The 21,246-nt window shown below is 47.5% G+C and overlaps 1 protein-coding gene across 3 annotated transcripts; it reads right to left on the bottom strand.

Annotated features, from left to right (window-relative positions):
• Positions 1–1,203: 1,203 nt before the first annotated feature.
• On the bottom strand, positions 1,204–20,798 carry SMPD4 (sphingomyelin phosphodiesterase 4). 3 transcript variants are annotated; one of them, XM_028709617.2, is made up of 20 exons: positions 20,670–20,798; positions 19,196–19,279; positions 18,840–18,926; positions 18,254–18,396; positions 18,072–18,147; positions 17,578–17,686; positions 16,824–16,876; positions 16,002–16,156; positions 15,538–15,670; positions 14,801–14,872; positions 11,205–11,294; positions 8,529–8,674; positions 8,106–8,196; positions 7,329–7,432; positions 6,658–6,821; positions 5,957–6,165; positions 5,011–5,244; positions 3,467–3,598; positions 2,583–2,711; positions 1,204–1,775 (listed from the first exon to the last, which is right to left on the bottom strand). In XM_028709617.2, exons 2-20 carry the CDS (start codon positions 19,268–19,270, stop codon positions 1,449–1,451), a joined length of 2,529 nt encoding a protein of 842 aa, XP_028565450.2. In that variant the 5' UTR covers positions 19,271–19,279; positions 20,670–20,798; the 3' UTR covers positions 1,204–1,448. The 3 variants fall into 3 exon arrangements, with proteins under 3 accessions (XP_028565450.2, XP_028565452.2, XP_028565451.2); XM_028709619.2 differs by lacking the exon at positions 2,583–2,711; XM_028709618.2 differs by lacking the exon at positions 11,205–11,294.
• Positions 20,799–21,246: the final 448 nt, after the last annotated feature.

Here is a 21,246-nt window from a genome sequence, read left to right as displayed (position 1 = left end):
TAGCCAATGGAGATCATGCGTGTGTGTTTGCAACAGTTGTACAAATGCTTTGTGCATCCTTTGTTCCACACTTGCTCCTTTCTGGAATTATCCTGCAGATGCCTCTAATGTTGTGGCTTAGAATACTTTTTACCTTTCAACCCATTGACTCTCCATAGGCTGGGGGAGGGACAGAGTTTTCGGACTTGGCTCTGGAAGCAGAGACAGCTTTACCACAAATTCATGGTGGCTAAGGCTGGCAATAGCTCCTAGACGAGAGTAGTTATTTCACCCCCCTCTTAATATTGAAACCCAACAGGGTCATCTAATGATACTGAATGGCACCAATATATTCAAAACAGTGAACAGAAACGATGGGACTCTCACAAGATGTAGCACTGGCAGCACATTGCAACAACTTTAAAAAGAGATTACACAAATTCAGGAAGGATAACAGCTCCTAGGGATGGTGGCTATGTACTGCTTCCAGTTTGGCACAGAGTCTCTCCATTTGGTCTCAGGTAGGCTACCGCTCTGCAGACCAGCTGGTGGGGATTACAAGGCTGTTCTGTTCAGAGGCTTCTGGTTGGTCACCGTGGGAACACAATGCTGGGCTAAATGCCTTGGTCGGATTTAGTTGACAGGCTCTTCTTACATTCGGATCACTCACCAGTTCCTCCACTTGCATAGATTCTCTCAAAGCTCTCAGCTTCCTAGGAAATCTAAATACCAGCACCTTAAATTTTACATGGCATGAGTGCTTTCCATGACTTGTTGCTGCTTCACCAGCTTGCAGAATTGTTGCCGGTAAAGTTTGGGTTGAACTGGAACCAGATGTTTGACAAAGCATTTGCATCACTACAGAGATCCACTTTCAAGGCACAAGATCTCCGTGATATTATTTGGAAGGGAGATTGTTGACCGGATTGTTCTTAAGTAACGTATGTAAATCCAAGCAATGGGTGGACACATGGTTATCTACCTCACTGAGCACATACTTTCAAGTGAAAGGGCACAGCCCCTTTGTGTACATGCTCTGCCTAAGCCCCATTACAATGATGGAGAGTAAAAAAAGTGTGCCGGCATATTTGTGTGAGATGCTCAAAAGCTGCCATTCACTTGACTTTTTTCTAAGCCAAGCTGCTTGTTTCAGATTCATTCTCCCAAATCCCACTACTGTACCACCCCCACCCCCCACCAAAATCTTCACTACAGAGCCTGCGGTTTGTTTGTTTTTTAAAAAGTTTATCAAAACAAAATTTACAGATTGACTTGGCTTTTAGAAAAGTAGAGCCTTCTGTTCACAAATCTGTTCCACTTCATTAAAAATATTTAAAGTTTTCAAACCCAAGAAAAGATGCTCAAATCAAAGTCCTGTGGCTTAATTAGCCAAAACCTACTTTCTGAGCCCCTGACCTTAGGGGAGGGGATTCCTATAGCAATGTGAATAAATGAATGAAAGTAAAATGTTAGTGTTGATGAGGCTTTCTCCTTTCAGTCAGGAGAGTCATAACTGTGGCATAGAAAAGATATCCCAGGAGGAGGAGGAAGGTACAGGTCACTGGACTGATGCAGAACCACGAGGCAATGAAGTATACCATGAGTAAAGAAAGGAGAGTCCTGTAGCTTGCCAGAAACCGAAGGCTGACTCTTGGCTGTTGAATCTGCCCCAGCCTCTGCTGGCTTAGTGGACTGTGCCTAGCCTTTTCCACGAGGGAGGGGTTGGTGAGATGGTAGCGGCAGAAGCTGCCAAGGAAGTTCTCTTTGGCACAGAGTCTCTCCATTTGGTCTGCAAACTAAGCATGGAGAGAAAAAAGTCATGGCAAATAAGGAATGTTTGGTAAACACTTATGTCTGAATGATAAGAAATTAAGGAACAACTTCTTGATAGGTTTTGTTAAGAGGTCTTCTTGGAAAGGACCTGAATCAGTCTATTCTGCCCAACACACAAGCCCACTTTCAGCTTCAGGAATGCAGTCAAAAGGAGCTCCCTTTAATGCAGCTGTTCAGGAAAGCCAAAGGTAGAGAATAACATCTGTCATATATGTTTAAAGCTGCCAAGAGCACCAGCAATCCCCCAAGCAGAGAATGTTGGCTTTCTTGGAGTGGGACTGATACCTTTGGGGACAGAGCACATCTAGGGTCCGATACCATTAAGGGGTGAAATTCATTCTCCAGCCTTTGACACTGGACCAGGAGATCCACTGGGAGGCTTCATCCTACATCTTCCAGGAAGATGGTCACACAAAGGAGAGGACCAGCCTGGCCCCATTCATGGGCCAAAGCAGCTTGCTTCCGCCTTTACTACCAGGAAAAAGCCTCAGCTCCAATTGCTGTTAGGTCTGAGACTGAAGGGAGGGAGAGTCTGGCAGCATCCAGAAGATGAAGGGCTGTTGCTGGGTGTGTGTGTAAGGGTTTATGGTGGTATTTGATTACGGTGTGTTCCTTGCAAACTGCCTTGAAAAGCAACAGATTGAAATGAAAGGTGTCAATCTTCTGAACAGAAAGGAGCAGGGCAAGCATTGTGGAAAGAACACCCAGAGTGTAGAGTTTCGGACATATGGACTCAGAAGAGCAGCAAGGAGATTTTGCACAGCACTTACTCGTTCATTAATGGCTGAGGACAGCCGAAACAGCAGCCTCACAAGAGTGGTGCTTTCGTAACTTCGGATGGGCTGAAGCTCAGGATCTCCCTGGTACTCCACATCAAACCTGCGTAGGCCATTGATGATCTAGGAGAACAGTTGCACTTTTAAGTTGTACCCTTAAAAGGCTTTGAGCTTCAAGACTTTTTACAAGGCGGCAGCTCTTCAAAATTTTAAGAGCTATACAGGCTAGGCCATTGCAGACTCATTTAAGTCATAAAGGTGCTACAGGCAGAATTCAGGCAAGGTTACAGCAGCAGACCAAGACTGGCCTGATTTTCAACCCCATTAGATCCAACTCTTTATCAGTTTTTCTTTTTGAAGTTAATAATCAAAGATGCATTATACAGTGGTACCTCTAGTTACGAATTTAATTCGTTCCAGAGGTCCGTTCATTAGCGAAAGCACGTCTCTAGTTAAGAACAGTTTCAGGTTAACTGTTCTTAACTAGAGACGTGCTTTCGCTAATGGGGCCTCTTGCTGCTGCTGTGCTGCCAGCACACGATTTCCGTTCTCATCCTGGGGCAAAGTTCTCAACTCGAGGTAACTCTTCCAGGTTAGCGGAGTTTGTAACCTGAAGCGTTTGTAACCTGAGGCGTTTGTAACTCGAGGTACCACTGTACCTCTTAGAGGAATTCTACTAAAGAACACAAAAGCTCCCTAACACTACTGGGGTGGGGTCTGGGGGTTGGCCTAAGCCTCTAAAACCCTTCCAAGGAGTGTTGAACAAGGGTTGTTTTGGCCCTTAATCTGGACTCAAATCTTCAGCTACTCACAAGATTACTGAAAAATTAATGTTGACTGCAACCTAGCAAAACTGGCCAGGCCAGCCACCCTCTTACCTGGTACCTGCCAAGAGGTGTGAGAATCAGCCCGTCTTCACTCTCAATGCAGTCTGGAAGCTGCTTCTTCCCATTCTTATCCTGAGCTGCCCCCCAGTTCAACATCAGCTGGCTCAGCTGGGCTTCGTTCAACTGGCAAACATCAATTTGAAAATTAGTTTATATAAATAAAGGTAAAGGTACCCCTGCCCGTACGGGCCAGTCGTGTCCGACTCTAGGGTTGTGCGCCCATCTCACTTAAGAGGCCGGGAGCCAGCGCTGTCCGAAGACACTTCCGGGTCACGTGGCCAGCGTGACGAAGCTGCTCTGGCGAGCCAGCACCAGCGCCGCACACGGAAACGCCATTTACCTTCCCGCTATAAAGCGGTACCTATTTATCTACTTGCACTTAAGGGTGCTTTCGAACTGCTAGGTGGGCAGGAGCTGGGACCGAAAGACGGGAGCTCATCCCGCCGCGGGGATTCGAACGGCCAACCATACGATCGGCAAGTCCTAGGCACTGAGGTTTTACCCACAGTGCCACCCGCGTCCCTTGTTTATATAAATACTACACACACAAAAAGGCAAGCTGACACATCTTGACAGCTAAGTAGCCCAAACACACAGCAGCAAGTGCTGAAATCTCTACATACAGTGTAAACCTGTTTCCATTTTCTCTCTTATACCATCTAAGCTACTTCAAACACTTGAGGCCAGAAAGTGGCATATCAGAGATAAGGCTGTGCAGAGATGGGCAGGCTTGGGGCTTGCACCACAGGGAGGGATCAAATTCTGCCCCTCACTTTCTCTCTGAACAGTTTGAAGCTTAATAATAATTTTATTATCTGTGCCCCGCCCATCTGACTGGGTTGCCCCAACCACTTCTTAGGATAGCAAAGCAGTCAACTCTCAGAAGTAAAGAGAGCTGTGAGCTCTCCAGGTGTAGAGACAAGATGTCTCAAAGTGAAGGCCATCACAAAAAAATACTTTCATCATTTTCAAAGAAGGGCTGCTCTATGAACACTCACTTTCTCAAAAGCTTGCCTCTCAAGTAATCTGCAGTTGCTTCATAGAAAAAAAGCAAAATGTACAAAAGGGAAATCCTTAGGTCATCTGCTGTCTCCTGGGCAACCCTACTGCACCAAGAAACGGGAGAGCCAGCAGGAGGGAGCTACCCAAAAAGACAGGAGTTAAGTGCTGAAATCTTACTTCCAATATCCCTCTATGACTGGGTCTTAGGCAGCCAGACACATGTGTGACCTAGCCACCATGGCATGATGCCCAGAATGGTAAAGATTGTGTCATGTATGCATTGTGCCAGGCTGACTTACTTCCTGTTGCTCCTCGGCATAGCAGCCTGAAGGTTCAGGGTGCGCTGTTTGTGTATACCAATATAAATGGAGGGAGCATGAAAAGACTTGACTTTGGTTCCCCTTCCCCCGCCCCCAATCCCATTCTCATGAGGGAATACAGCCCTTGACCCTGCAAAGGTCACCCATCCACAAATTAATCAGACCATCCTGCATTGCAAATAAACATAATTGGGATATATTTTGTTGCCATACCCGAAATATCTGACAAAAGTATTCCAGGGCCTTCTCCAAGTATTCATCTGTCTTTTTAATGCTGTCTTGCCCCATTTCGTCCAAGTCATTGCCTGTGTAGGAGCCATTCAAGTCAGCTGAACTAAAGCGGAACCAGGAAAGAAAGGAATGGCTAGTTGTGGCCTCCACAGAGTGGTCCGATATGGATTTGGCTGTCTGCTGGGCCTGGCCGATGAGCTGGGACAATCGTAGCACCTGATGGAAGACAGCAAGGCAAGCAACTAAGGCAGAGGTCCCAGGAATATAAAGCTTGCCCCGACCAAGCAAGCAAGTGGCAGAGAAAGCATTGTGGGAAACAAGAGTCTTCAGAGATCTGAGACAAACCACGCCTCAGAATAAGTGCTGGTGGTTCTAGACTTCTGGTTTGCAAATCAATGGAAGTCACTATGGTGCAGTAAAGGTTAAGGGACCCCTGACCATTAGGTCCAGTCGTGACCGACTCTGGGGTTGCGGCGCTCATCTCGCTTTATTGGCCGAGGGAGCTGGCGTACAGCTTCCGGGTCATGTGGCCAGCATGACTAAACCGCTTCTGGCGAACCAGAGCAGCACACGGAAACGCCGTTTACCTTCCCGCCGGAGCGGTACCTATTTATCTACTTGCACTTTGACGTGCTTTCGAATTGCTAGGTTGACAGGAGCAGGGACCGACCGATGGGAGCTCACCCCGTCGCGGGGATTCAAACCGCCGACCTTCTGATTGGCAAGTCCTAGGCTCTGTGGTTTAACCCACAGTGCCACCCACGTCCCATATGTTCCAGTAAGGGAAGGCTCAATTTGCAGAGGTCCTGTCAGGAAGATTCTCTGCTCTTTCAAACCTCCCAATTAAGCAACTTGTTAGACTTGGCACCTGCAAGGCTACCAAGGCACACCTCCCAAAATGTCACAAGAACCACAAGTGGCAGCTTACCAGGCTCCTGACTTCCGGCCCAAACATCTGCTTGTACTGGAAGTCCTGTCCTTCAAGCCCGTAGACATGGCTCTTCACCTTAAACGAAGCATCTGTGATGGTCGGAGCTCGGGATGACAGGAAGCTCCCTCCGAGAGACGAAGGGCTAATGAAGAGGCGGTGCTGGCGGTGAGGAAGGGCAAGGTCTGTTTCCAGAAAGAGCTGCTCTCCTGCAACGGGAGGGTGGGAAGCAACTCCTTTTACATGATTGCCCCTATGTAATCTGCTGCAAGGTTACTGCTAGCACCTTGAACTGGCAGTCCCAAAGGACCACTGATCTTATGACCACTGATCAGCTGCCCTCAGGACGTAAAGGTGTCAGCCGCCATGATGCGATATAGCAGCCTTCCGCAGCCCCATTGTACACTGTGGTTGTATAACGCTGGGGCTGGAGTCTAAACTATGCAGAGCACTCCAGGCTGAGGAAGGTTGCAATGCAGGATTTGGGCTTGGGAGACTCTAAGCTTCTATTCTCACTGGGTCAGTGGCAGTGGCTCTCACACCAGAAGCTTTTCGGAAGGGATTTAGACGAGCAACCAAGCCAGCCAGATTTCTCACCTCGTCCACCCTGATGGCTTTTCCTGTTTGCCAAAGGGAAAAGCAACAGGCAGCTTGCTGAGGCAGACAGAAAGGGGGCAGGTTTTTCGTGCTCTCTGTTTTACCTTTCTGGATCATTTCTGCAAGGTTGGGCTGAGCGAAAACTTTGGCCACCCTGAAGACCATCAGGGCATTCTTGGGGCTGACCAAGTCGGTGCGGAGAGCTCGGTTCAGGAAGCTGACAAAGAGCTTGGTGTACATCAACAAGTTCTCCTGAACAAAAGAGGCCCTTTTAAGAGAACACAAAGGGACATATTACGTAGCTGGCAAGAGGACTGCCCTTTCCCTGCCACTGAGTAAGGTGGGCCTGCAGGATTATGCTGTGAGCACCTCCAAATTGGGAGAATGTGCAATCCAAGCAGGCAAGAATTTAAGGAGACGAGGCTTAGGAAGCCTCCTCACTTTGGTGACAGGTTCTCTTCTTACTTCCATGACAATGACCTTCACTAACAAGGGCAGAGCAGGAATCGGGGACAAGTCTGATACAGCAAAGCTTCTCCACGTGGGCACCCACAACCACTGCAGTCACCCACAAGTCAAAACAGGGACACAAGTGGCCACCAGTGGCAAAGGGTCACTGCTCAGATCAGACCTTTTGTATTCCAAAGCATTTGGAGGGGCACCAGGTTGGGGAAGGCTGGCCTGGAACCATCACACACGGCTCTCAACCTGCTTACTGCAGGAACTGGTGAGTTTCCCCTCCATCTGCAGTGACTCAGACCATCCTAACACTCACCATTTCTCTGGCACGCTGCGAGGCAGGGACGACTCGGCACTCGGAAGGGGCTTCTCAGGCGCATATCTCCAAGGCTGCAAGTAGCTCAGCCACATCTCCAGTACCTGCGACAAGAAGTTTAGTTTTTCATTACAGTTGGTTTCACTGAACAGTTGTGTTCAGCAACTAGTTCCCCTGAACTTGTGGACTTTGTGAAGATTTGGATAGCAGCCTTGTCCTACTGGCTTTCCCAACCACTCAATACACACAGAGATGACAGAGTCAGAAGTGGAAAGTCTGTGCTGGTGGTGATGAGTGGGTCTTTTGGCTAGCACAAAAAAGCTTCCTTGTCAATCTGTGCCAACTTACCATGCAGCCCTTAGCACTTGTGATGAGGTGCAGGTGCAAAACAGTTTTGAAAACCAGGGTTGGCCTTTTTATAAAAGCAACAACAAATTCCAGGTGATGCTTATCCACTGGGATGCCAGCCCAGACACCTATTGGCTTTCTAAGCCTTTGGCAAAAAGATTGTGACATTTTCATGCTTTTTCCTTTGCTTTATGAGGACTAGAAACCTGATCCTGCTTTTTAAAAAAAGGCCACATTCCCAAAATTTACAAGAATAAACCACTCTGCATCAGAGGTCACAATCTGCAAATCATGCTGCACTCACATGTTTGATGATCACATTGAATGGAAAACAATATATAAATCTGCATGCTGGGAAAAAATGGCCCTAACACTCTCCTCTGTTCAGCACAGTCCACACAAAACAGAACATTCAACGGAGGTACTTACAGCTCTGAATGAAGCATCCAAGGGCCAGTGACCAAAGCAGTGCTGCAGAAATATGTAGAGTTTTTGCTGAACAAACCGGGGAATCACAATCCTGCAAACACAAGAGAGGTCCCCCCAAGATAAGCAAAGCAGGAGGCAAGAATAACATTTGGGTATGGAAACAGAGAGGCTTCTCCAGCTCAATGTACCATACAGATGTCAACTCTATGCATGCTATGCATGCTCTATGCATGGAGGCTGTGAAATGTGCTTAGTTTCTTGGTTTATGCCAGAGAGGGAATCTGTGATTTTTATTCCATTCTCTTCTTCAGGGAACAGAGATACGATTCATGGAACAGAAAAATCATGAGAGCTGGCCCTCTCCTGCACGTTTACTCCCTGATGCACAGGGTGCTGACCTGAACAAGCCTAGAACAAACCTACCTCTTGAATTCCTCCAGTGGGCTGGCAGTGTGGGAATGCCCAGAAGGAGAAACAGGATCCGGCTTCAGGCTGTTGCTGAAAGCATGGAGGTGCTTCACGAGTAGCCGGATGACCAAGACGTGCTCCTCCGTCGGCTTAAACGACTCCTGGATCGGAAGCAGAAGCAAGAGGAAGAGGAGTAGGAGAAGAGGGAAAAGGAGTATGTCCTCTCCCTGCCAGAAAGGAAGGCCAGGAGGGAGGAGGGGGTGGAGAGAAAGGGCGAAGAGAGCTGAAGCGCTACAGAGCAGAGCAAAGAGGTGTCCGCAGACCCTTTAGTTTAGTTCCTGGCCAACCAAATTGCAGAAGGGAAGTGTGTCCCACACTTCCATCCTGAGTGTAGGAAGGTAATTTCGCCTACTGCTGAGAAGAGCGTGAGCAACTCATTCCAGTACAGATCTGACTAAGTTGCCCAGGGCTGTTCACAAAGTGGCTCAAACTACTTTGCCTTCCTGACCACACTCAGGGCATCCGCCGCCACCGCTCACCCCGCAGAAAGCACAGCATCCACCCACCAGCCAAATGTTGCCAGTGAAGCTTTGTAATCACGGGATAAGAGAAAGAATTCCCTTGTGGACTGAGGAAAGGTTAAGGGACAGGAAGCAGAGACTGGGAACGAATTAAGACAGTTCTCCCAATGGCGGAATGAAAGAAACAGGGTCCCCAAAGGAGGACAGGTACTTTTTAACTTGTTCATAAAACACCTATGGAGTTTAGGGGTAAGTAGTGAGGAAGCAAGGTTTGTTCGTGATACCAAATTGTTCAGGGTGGTTAAAACAAAAAGGAATCATTAGGAGCTCCAAAATGATATCTCCAAAATAGGTGAATGGGCAGTTGGATGACAAGTGCATTTCAATGTAAGCAGCATTAAGTGATGCACATATCGGGGTTAAAAACCACACACCCCAATTCCACCAATAAGCTCATGAAGTCTGAACTGGCAGTGACATACTATGCACTTCCCCTTTGCTGCTCCACCTTAGGCAGCAAAATGCCTTGGAATAGCCCTGCCAATTGTGGCTGGACTTCCGACCTCCATCAGCCCCAGTCACAATGGCAAATGACGGGAGTTGCAGGATATATTGCGAAGGCTAAATGTTTTCCCCTCCTGCAGAGAGGGGGAAACCGCTTTGCTATGCTTAAACTGAGAATCCCAGCTGATCCAAGATTTTTCTCCCCTCTCAAAATATTTGGTATGACTGTGGACAAGGTGTAGCCATGCACCTAGGTCCTAGTCTTTATTACCTTATTATTATTACCTTGAACCCTGAGGTGTAGAACACTTTCTCTGGTTGCTCCTTTCTGGGGCCCACCACAATTCCGGTGAAGAGGCCCATTTTATAGGAGGAAGTGGGATGGGAGTTAATGCACCAAAAATCTCACCTTTGGGGAGGAGATTCACAAGATGATCCCAACACCGCAAACTCCTAATAATTCCCAGCATCTAAGATGATGCTGTAACCACTTTTTAAATCATGAAGAGGAGAAAGCTGCTCTTGAAAATAATATAAAGGCAGGATCTTCACGGCTGAACACCACACACAATGCCTTTTTGACTGGCCCCCGTCACCACCAAGGAATTGAAGGGATGAAGGAAAACAAAGAACCAATCCCAGCAGCCATGATCTGTGCATGCACATTTTCATTACGATCTGCAAACATGCAGTCCCCCAAATGAGTCCTTTCAAGCCGTCTATGGGGTTTTTAGCCCTGTGCAGCTGCTGTTAACTGGAAACGGATTATGATGATGTCTGTATGTGTTTTTATTAAAAAGACACCCACATACACACTTAATCAAGGCAGGACTAATGCTGTCCCCAAGCTCCTCTTTCATCGACAGGAGCAAGGTGAGAAAGCAGCACACAGCCCAGTTAGCAAAGCAAACGTCTGTGGCAAAGGGGTGCTCCAAACCTCTCCTTTCATCAAGACTTGCAAGCAGACCCCGGTGCTCTTCCTAATCCAGGGATGGGCAGCATCTATAACCCTCCAGATATTGCCGAGATTCCCAGCAGTCCATGTGGCCAATGGTCAGGGAGGGTGGACCTGGTAGGCAGTCTGGAGGTTCTCCACAGGTTCCCCACCGGTTCTAAGCTAGGCTGAGCCTTAAAAGGCTTCACCTCTTCTCTGCAGTTATCACCCAATGGAGTTAAGAGAGTAGAAGCTGCTAGCTAAATGGCTTTTGCGCTCAAGCTCGTGACCAGCTGATCTAACTGGACATGCTCCTTTCCTAGCAATGCTGTGGCAGCTTCTGACACACTCAAAGTCACCAGACTCTGGCAACTCCATAGAAAGGAGAAGCCCGATACATTTCCCCCTCCTTGTGTGGGTGGAGCATCGCAGGAGGTTGTTGCTGCCTAGGGTAAGGAAGTGGGAGAATGAGCGAGCTTTGGGAAAATCCATAACCTGGACTTGGCATTGTTTTCTGTGCTCCCTGGGAAATAATAGGCGCACAGGAGCAGGCCCACGTCACTCTCAAAATCCTCTTTACAACAGCAGCCCCACAGAATGTACTTTTCCACACCCCCAATGTCTGCCCACACCACACTGCAAACTGCAGGAAGGATCTTTTCTTTTTAATTTTTAGACAAATAAAATGAAATGGCGGGGAGGGAGAAAGAAAGAAAAGAAAACTGAAAATACTTGGTATGTGTGGAGGGCCTGGAAGCTGGATTGGGCAGGATTACTGCGGTGGGCACTGGAGATACTGAGCCGGTATTGGAGAACCTCCAGCTGAGAGACAGAACACAAAAGGAGGGGGGCAGGAGGGGTTGAAGAGGCAAACACAAAAATGGAAAGAAACAGGGGGAAAAACAACCAGTGAGAATGAGCCCAGGAAGAAGGGGGGGACAAGGAAAAAAACAAAAAGCAAAACCCAAGAATGAGTCACAAATGAATGACAAATGCAGTCAATGTGAAGAGGGACACACAACAGCAGCAACACATCCTTGGCGCAAAATAGCCTCAAGCAAAGTCTGACCCCCCTTTTCTCATGTTGCGCAAACATTTTCAGGCTGCAAGCTCTTCTCTGCAACCCAAACGCCAAGGTGTTTTGGCAGCGAGGGACAGCAGAGAGGTATTAGGCAGGAAGGGCTGGGGGCTCCTGGATCGTGGGCTTATCAGAAGTGTTTGGCTCAAAATGGCAAAACTGGAGAGAAGCTGGGACTTCTCTCTAACCAGCAAGGCAGTTCTTACACACATTTTGGCTCCTGGAACTGTGGAGGTGGTTCGAGACTTTGCAGCAACAGTTAGAATTTAACGTCAGCAAATGGATTCTGGGAAACCCAAGTCACAGTTATGAGTATCAAGATTTACCAGGACTTTTCCAATCAGCTTTTGCATAGTGTTTGTGGCCTTCTGTGTGTGTGTCCACAAACAAGCGCCACTGGGCCCTGGCAAAGCAGCCACACAAGGATTCCTGCACCTGCACCTTGTGCTGGGTGTGCGCTAATCTGATCAAGGGTACACCAGGCCAGGCCAAGCCAAAGAAGAGGCAAAGCAGCTGCAGGTGAGGATGCAACGAATCAAGGGCACGTAGCCTGGTAAACAAACACCAAGGATTTCAAGCCACTGGGAGCAAAGGCTCCAATGCAAACATCCACTCTGCCTGAACTGCAGACTATGCAACTGTGGGCCTGGAACTCATGGTTCCTATGAAAACATTAAGAGAAAATATTCAAGTCAGCCTCCAAAGCTGATCAGTTGGGGGAGGGTGGAGAGAGGGAAGGCCGTTTTTGCCACATGAGAGTGAAAGCCAAAACAAAGTGTATGTATGCAGCCCCAAGACTGTATACATGGCAAATCTGGATCTAAGTAGGCCGATCCCCAGGCCCTGCTTTTCCTGGATCTGGCCCTGGACTCTCAAATTTAGAAATGCAGCGCAATAGCAGCTGGCGTTAGAAACTGTCACAGATATTAAAATATGGGACGCAAACAGAATACACACAACCAACAATGATGCCATGAGCCTCCCTCCCTGCAACAGCATGTGGAGAAACACAAACAGGATGGCAAGTGAGCATGAGACTGGGGGAGGAAAGGAAAGACGGGCATTTTCGAGGAAAGAAGAAGTGGAGTTAACTGTATACAATGTCAGGCACACTCAGAAATACTTTGCTGAGAACTGCCAAGCGTACGGGCTTCAGCAGATGACAGGTGCTGTTGATTAACATGTGACTGTTTGGGGCTGGTGGCTTTTACTTTTTAAGTGATTTTACTCACATATATTCCCAAGACTTTAGGGTGAAGGATGTGTGTATGTGTGAGTCTAGAAATGCAGTAAAATTAAGTAAGAGCTGGTGCCACCGCATTCAGAAAGGAAAGTGTAACGTTTTCAGTTCAAATCCTAACTAAAGCAAGTCCTCAGACCCCACCCCACCGCTGGCAATACAAGGGTGTTTTTATTTACTTGCAACATTTTTACACCACTAGTGGAAGAAAAAATTCTCTGGGTGAAATACAGAAAGGAAAATGCAAAGCATAGCACATAAAATCAGAAACAAATTTTAAAATACCACCAGAATAAAACCTGCGATAAAGAAACCAAGTACCTACAAAGGACTAAAACTTGGGTTTAAAAAAGGAAACTGGAAATCCTGGAAAAACAGAAAGTTCTTCACCTAGTTCTGACAAGTCTGCATGTCAGGGGACACGTGAGCATCTCTTTCCCAAGAGAGCATTCCATGACCGGAGAGCCACCATCATAGAGGTCCTTTCTTGCATAAGAAACTGCACCCCCATTTTGGCCACCTGGGAGAAGAAGAGCTCAGCATCCCACAGCCAGGCTCTCCTGAGATCCAGGCACACCAGCAGAAACATCCACCTAAGGCCTCTGGAATACGAATCCATTCACCTCCAGGTCTCCCCACACTTGCAGAGCGGAAAGTCCACACCTCAATGGGAAATGATCCAACCACAACAAGAGGAAAGATGTTGATTCTCTTACACTCAAGACTACCATCCCTCTGCCTGATCAAGGGTGTGTCCTGCTGATATCCATGTTGGGGCGAAGATATGCTGGGGCAGCCCCCATGGCTGCCACGAAGTCCTGAACTACCACGGAAGTTGAAACTATCTCAATACGAAATCAGAGATGGTCTCTATCAACTCAGGCAGGGAGGTGGGTGGGTGGTGTACCAGAAGAATCCCCAATCTGCCCCAGGTTCTCTATGCAAGAGACTCCAGATTAGCATTAGAGTAATACTAAACCATGGGTTGGCAAACTAAGGCCAGGGGCCGGATCCGGCACAATCGCCTTTTAAATCTGGTCCGTGGATGTGTTTTTAGAGGAGTAGAATGTGCCCTTTTATTTAAAAGGCATCTCCGGGTTATTTGTGGGGCCTGCCTGGTGCTTTTACATGAAGTAGAATGTGTGCTTTTATTTAAAATGCATCTCTGGGTTATTCGTGGGGCATAGGAATTTGTTCATATTTCCCCCCAAAATATAGTCCGGACCCCCACAAGGTCTGAGGGACAGTGGACCGGCCCCCTGCTGAAAAACTTTGCTGACCCCTGACCTACTGAGTTCTTGCAACAACCACAGTAAACATTATCAAGTTCCACATAAATCCCTCAAGCAAAAAAAGCTAAGGTTTAGGGATGACCCTTTACAGCTCCCAGCCTGCAGACAGAGAACCTTCACCCACAGAGGTCCACCAATGTTTAAATACCATCTGATATTCAGTGAAGTATGATTGTTACTTGGTATACTGGTTTGCTGTTGTTATTTCATTCTGCAACTCTGTATTGCTCCCCCCCTTTTTTCTTTGTTACTTATCTGTTTTTTCAGTGTCTTCATGTTTTTGTAAACAACAAAAATTCAATAAAAAGTTGCACTGGAGAGCAATGTTTGCCTTTCCCTAGCATCATAATTAGGGCCTGCCAAAAACTGCCTACCAAATTCATGTCTTTCCTCTCAGGCAGTTTTAACTATTTCTAACTCGAACAACACAGACATTCCAAGACATGCAAGCGGCATCTGCGGGAATCGAGCTTCCCTCAGCTTTGATATAAAGCAAAGCTTTTCTCCACTGGCTGGAACTCCTCTCTCGAGTGCTGATGTATCAAAGAAACCCATTTCAACCCCAGCTTGCTTTTATTTAAGTGCCAACAGCCTCTCCTCACTCAGCAGCTCTTGTCATTAAGCAGAGAACAGAGCTAGGCAGCAGCAGTTGCATTTCCCTGCAGTCCCTCAAACTGGCAGGCCAGCAAGCAAGAGATGCCCAAGCTCAGGCCCTTACCTTGATGTGAGGGGACTGCATTTTCTGGTACATGTCCAGGGAGTAATGATGGAGCCACATTTCAACAAAAACCTAGGAAGAGAAGAACTTGTTCATCTGCCTGAATAGGACCAAAGAACCTACTACAGCAGTAGCCAGAGCCGGCCTTTGGAGTGATTTCTGCTCCTGGGGTCTGGTCTGAAGCTGTTTCAAGACATAGCTCAGTGTTGGATGTGGCAAGTTCAAGAAACCAAGTGGTCAGGTACGTTTGTGCTAGCTGACTTGTTTTCCCCCCCAGATTAGGGATCTACAGAGCTTGGGATTCTGGGGCAGGGGCAGGGAAACAGCAGAAAGGTACTAAAAGGCACGTAGCTGCAATGAAGGCCCACCCCTAAAACTCTTTTCGATCCTTTGAACCCCTCAGAAAAAACAATTTAATCAGATACACCTCTGTAACCTTCCAGATATTGTTGGATTCTAACTCCCAGCAGCCCACATGTCCAAAGGTGATGGAGATGGGGAGCTGTAACCCAGCAACACTTGGGAGGGAGACAGGCTCCCCCTCTCCTACAGGCAAAGCAAACACTTCTTTTTCTTAAAGGTGTGTTTCCCCAGTTCCCCGCCCAGAAGTAGGCCTGGTATTCCACAATTGCCTGTTCCCCCACCCTGCTGAGCTAACGCAATATCCCCAATGTGCTTGCAGCAACAGCCAGGCAGAGCAGCCGCCGCACCACAGCCTCCTTCCCTCCTGGACACACCTGAAGCATGGTTTCCGATCTCCAGATCTCCTGGGAAGCAGGGTCTGCATTCACCGAAGTCTGGTGAGCAACATGTCTTTTTAGAAGGCTTGTTGGATGCATCCCGTAGGAGCTGAACGACATTGCAGGAGATCTAGACGGGAGGAGAAAGAAAAGACACAAGTTAAAAAACCCCCAAAAGGGTCACCCAAACAGGATAGTAGTCAGGGTTGGGCCTAAGGACAAAGTGGAGCAGGGGAAAATCTGCACCATGGCCTCCATCAGTGTAGAACAGCATTTTTTATTTTTTTCCCCTCCCCAAAATTGGGTTTAGTCTCCATTTCGGATGGAAATTTAGAATTCAGCTACTCAAATCTTCATTGCAAGAGCAGAGCTATATTGTTGGCTGGGATATAGAGATGACTCCTGCTACTATCTTTGTACACCATGAACCTGTAATCTGGAAAACTAGGACAAGTACTCACCGGGGAGCAGGTGATGGGACAGCCCCTCCTGCATCGGAAGAGGAGGGGGGTGGAAGAACAATCCCTTCTGTGGGCAGGAACCACTTCAAGTACCGATCCACTAGGACAAAGTAAGCACTGTTGGACATGCTGATATGATAGGCCGTGGAGATGTTCTGAAACACAGAGAAGGAGAGAGAGAATCCCAAGTCATTCCTCTTGTGGTATCAACTCAAATAGAAAACTTTATGGGTAAGCCTAAAAAATTCAAGCTACTCAAAAGCATAATTTTCTATCTATCACACTATGCCCGGCTCCTCTTCTGTTTTCCTCTGGAGGAGCAGTCCTCTATGACGGTAGCCCCCACCAACAGCCTGGCATGGTCCATGCCGATTTTACCACCCTCTCTGCCGTTTTGTGAGAAACCAGCCTGGTACACAACATGCTAGAGTGAGAGTTCAACAACAGAGGCAGTGAGGACCTGCTAGGAAGGCGCAATTCTGCAGGGCTCAGTCCCCCTCTCCCCACTTGTTTAGCAACCCTACACCCCTGCCACTCTCTTCTTAGTGCAAAGCATTCAGGTGACAAGCTGAAACGGTTAAGCACACTTTAGTGCCAAGGGAAAGACCACAGGCAGAGTATTTCAAGCACTTTAAGAAGCTATTTATACAAATATTGACTTTACACCACCAAACATCATGGCAAGTGTGGAGGGGGAGGGAGAGGTGTATCAACAAGGGATAAACCACAAGAGGCATGAAACTATGCTGCAACTTCTCATCTCATTTGCATAGCAAACAGTAGGCAGTGCATTGTGAAAGAAGCAGCTGCCTTTTTCTTTACCTTTGGTGTAATCAGGCTTAATGCAAAGTAGAACATGTAATATTCAAAGGGATCTGGCAGCAGAGTCAAGGATAAAGTCCAACAGAAAACATGAAGAAGCATCAAGTCTTGGCTATTCAAGACTATCCAACGAAGTGTCTATAGTCAGTGTTTTCTTCTATTCTCAGGATTTGGGTGTGAAGGTGGGAGTGCCCCTTCTTGTTAAACACCTTGTCAACATGGCAAGACACTTAAACATGCAGCTAAAACAGAAGGAAAAACATCTAAGGGGGAAATCCAAGATAGACGCTGAGAAAGATCAGAGTTTGCAGGCTGCAGCCATGCAAAGAACCAAAATGACTTCCCTCCACAATAGTGGGGAAACTGGTGGGAGTGTAACAATCCGCTTGTTCCCCAAGCTTCTAAGAGCTGGCAGAGCATGGGCTTTCCATGCAATTTATCTTCACCTGGAGGAGCCACTCATATGCAATCGCCTTGGAGCAGCTTGTGTGGCAAGCAGTTTTGAACAGTTTGGGTGGAATGTGCAGCCGCTGGCCCCTTCTCATGTAATTTGGGAGAGGGAACACAACTTCCATCCAGGGCCTTGCTAAGCGGAGGGCAAAGAAATCAGCCTGGAAAGCTGCAAGAATCAGAATGGTCTCCCTCTCACCACCAACTGTTTGGCATCACTGAACTACTGCATGATTTGTGCACCACCCCAAACATACACACAACATGAAGAGAAACCATTCTGGGCTTATTGTCCAAAGGATACTAAGGGCCAAGTTCAAGCTCAGGCCTCCAGATGGAGGAAACTGGACTTTGTTGTGGTACAAAGAACATTCTGGTAAAATCCGCTCTTGTATTGAGGCTTTCACTGGGCCCTGAAAAGAACAATGGCATAATTAAGACACAAAATACAGACCTTACGACTGAAACAGCCCTTAAGGTGCGCAAACATTTGCCCCCCTGAGATCTGGGGTGTGGAAAGCCAACAACCACTTCTGGAGCCCTAAACCTCCCCCTTCTGCTCTGTTGTAGCTCAAGAGTTTAAGGCTTCAGCTCCCACTGCTCAGCAAGCTGAGGAACAGGCAGAATCTGTGCGCCGCAGAGAGCGGAAAAGGTTTCAAACTTACCATTTTAATCTCAACATGTTCATATGAAATCAGTGGGACTTCCATATAAAGGATTAGGAACTTAAACTGCCTATTTTATCCTGGATTCAAAGTGGTAGTGTGGATCTTATCACCTCCTTTCCCAGATACTTACAGGAAGGTAGGAGACAGAGAAATCGTATCTGTACTCTTCAGCTTGGAGCTTGTAAACCAACTTCATCATTGGGCCTCTACCAAAAAAAAGCAGCAAGAGAGAAAACATTCAGAAGGATAGGGGGTAACCCTTGGAACCACACCAGAGCTCTTCCCACCGCCCTCCTGAATAAAGAGGTTTACCCAGCATCAAGAAAGTCCAAGGCAATGTTGTACTCAGTCGGGTTTGCCCTTCCTTGTAAACAACGGAGGTTCCAACCTAAAATAATGCCATCTAAGCTGCCAAAGATGCTCTCCACCAGCCAGGGAAAGATGGCATGAAGTTCCTTCCAAGGGAAGAGAAACAGAAAAGCTCAAAACAAAGATATACATTGTTTGACTCAAAGACTCCCCAGGGGCTCCAAACCACAGAAGGCATTTTCTGTCTAGAAACCAATCTGTGCCAAATTTACTATTCCCAGGAGACCCAAGACTGACAGTTAGTGGAAATACTGGACAAAACCTGACAAGCAGACACCAGCAAAATGGAAGTGAATTCCTCAAGTCAGTTCCTCTCTATTTCAGTTTGTCAATTTGATTTGTAGTTGTGTCTGCATTTACACGTGAGGTTGCTCTGGGTTCTTTCATGTTTTCTCTCCATTAGGCAGGAGTGAACAGGGCAGTCTGCCCTACCCTGACAACATATATATTTTATCAGAGAAGGTCAATACATTCCAAAGCAGAACAACAAGGAAATATTATAGGCCTGAACAAGTAATGAGCCTTCTACCTTGGCAGGAAAATCTTCAATGACAGTCACCAGATCATGGCACCTCTGGGTGAAAGGCTTGTTCAGACAGTCAGCCTTTAAGCTATCCTGTTTTAAACAGAAGAGAAAATAAATCTACCTCAGACAAAGCAAAGAACCCTTGATCAGTCACTTGTGAGCAGGTCATTCCCAACCTGATCAAATTGAGATGTGAAGAACCCAGGCCCTGGTCTACCCACAATACCGATATGAGTTTGCCAAGAACCAGCAGGAGGAGCCCCTTTCCCAGGTCTCCACCCTTCCAATATGCAAAAGCAGCTCTGAAACTCAAGTCAAAACAACACAGAGATCAACTGCTCTGAAAGCCTCTTACTTACCAAGAGGTAACTGTGCTGAGGAAAGTGATGGGCAGTCATCTCCGTGCCTCGGATATGGCCAAATGGTGGTGTCATTTCAGCAAGCTGCCAAGAGGAGAGAAAGAAAGGCCTCAAACTGGGACCTCAGCCTTGTTGGTTGATACCATTTATCATATGATGCATAGCTGGAGATGCCTCAGCCTCCTGACCTGAATGTTATCACCAGCTCTGCTCCTGGATGTAACTGGGTGTGTGTGAGAGAGAAGAGTGCTCTGGGGTGGCTCAAACAGTGATGCCATCAAAGCCCCTCCTGTGAGGATTCTGACTGCCAACAAGTTACCCTGTCTGAAAGGAAGTGTGTGTGGCAGGCACTGCCCTGGATGTTGCCACCTGCACTTGGATCTGACAAGGTGGGCAGCGTTTGAGACTCCCATTGTTCTAGGTGTGTTTTGTGACAAGGAATTTCATTAGCGTGAGCAGCTTCCAAGGTCTGGGCAAAGTGCTGCACCTATGATTTCAGATTAAAACTGCAGTGGAAGGAAAGGAGGACCTTTCTCTACCTCCCCACTTCCAGCCACTCTCTGAAGACTGGAGAAAATACCCTCATAAGAATACTGGTGGTGGTGGTGGGGAGCATGGCTTTGTGTTTGTTTTTTGCAGTCTTCAGAAGAGGACTAGAGCATGTGAAAAATGAACATAAGATTTCAGCTGCAGTTCATTCATTTGCAGCTTTGTATTGTTATTTTTTTAAAAAGCACCTAAACATTCTGTTGTTGCACTCGTAACCTAGGTTTAAGGTGCTGTTTAGCTCCTAGCTTTCATAAATCAGTTTCTAACACTGGAGGCGGGGTGCTTCACAAGAGTGGCTACTCTTTAGCGAAAGCAAGGCAGCCTGAAACACCACTAGTGGTGGCTGCAGTTTTTAAAACCTTGTGCTTGAGCTTGCCTCTCGCCACCTTCTCCCTCACATTCCTTTTCCCTCGTATGGTATGTCTGGGGTGTGTGTATATAGTATATATATGTGTGTATGTATATGTATATGTATCTGTGTGTGTATATATGTATTAAGAAGCTGCTTACTGGCAATATATATATATTGCAAGCAAGCAGCTTCTTAACGCAGTACTGATTTTTGTAAGCTGCTCTGATGGCATTCATGTCCTAGCCCTTAAGCCAAAAAAATGCAAACAGCAGCATATAAATATCTCAAGTAAGCAAACACCACTTTCGAAAGACTTTCTGCCGTTTAGCCGCCGCCTTAGGCGCGAAGAGGCCTCCAGGGCGCGAAGCCCGCCAGGAGGGAGGCGGTGAGGCTGCTCAGCCTGCGCCGACCGAAGGGACTTGAGCCTCTCTGGGCCACGGCGGGACTTTCTCCCGAGTAACCCTAACCAGAAGAAGAGGCAGCTCAGGGCCTGCCTCGCATGGCTTTTGTGACAACGTGCCGGGCCTCTCCTCCGCCTCCTCAACGAGGCCACCCACCGCCGCCGCCGCTCACCTCCTCCCGCCTCCGGCATTTCAATCCCACCGCCTCTCCGTTCTGTCCGCCGCCAGGCAGGGCGCAGGTCAAACGCGTCACCAACGCCCCAGCACGCCCCTCCCCTTAGGGACTACCGCCGCGGGTGCACTAAAGTGACGCAGCGCGACAGACCCGCGCGCCGGGAACGAGCTCCTAGACTTCTTACAGGGTAGAGTGGCACGCGCAACGCCTAGTTTCCGGGTCGGAACTGTCCCCGCCCCCTGTCTCTTTTCGCTCTGCTCCTCTTATCAGTTTCACACAGACAGTCCAAGAGGCAACTAGATCTATTGAACGTGCCCAAGCATCAGCACGTAGCCTGAAGGAATAGGTGGCAAAATTTGCAAAGGGGGGGGGGGAGATTCTGAAACTGAACCTTTTAAGAGATTTAAATTCTTAACATCAGATTTCAATTTTAACATCACAAATTCACAAGATGGTTCAAAATGATTTGTGCTGTCTGTCTTGATCCTGTTATTCAGGGCTTTTGATGGTATACCTTGTGAGGTCCCCTTGCTTCGACATCTTTGACACAGGGTTCTCTTCTCTCTCCACCCCC

Source organism: Podarcis muralis, chromosome 16 (assembly GCF_964188315.1).
Source record: "Podarcis muralis chromosome 16, rPodMur119.hap1.1, whole genome shotgun sequence".
Lineage (NCBI taxonomy): Eukaryota > Metazoa > Chordata > Lepidosauria > Squamata > Lacertidae > Podarcis > Podarcis muralis.
Note: the sequence above shows the minus strand (reverse complement) of the source record. Positions and strands in the feature narration are given on the sequence as shown.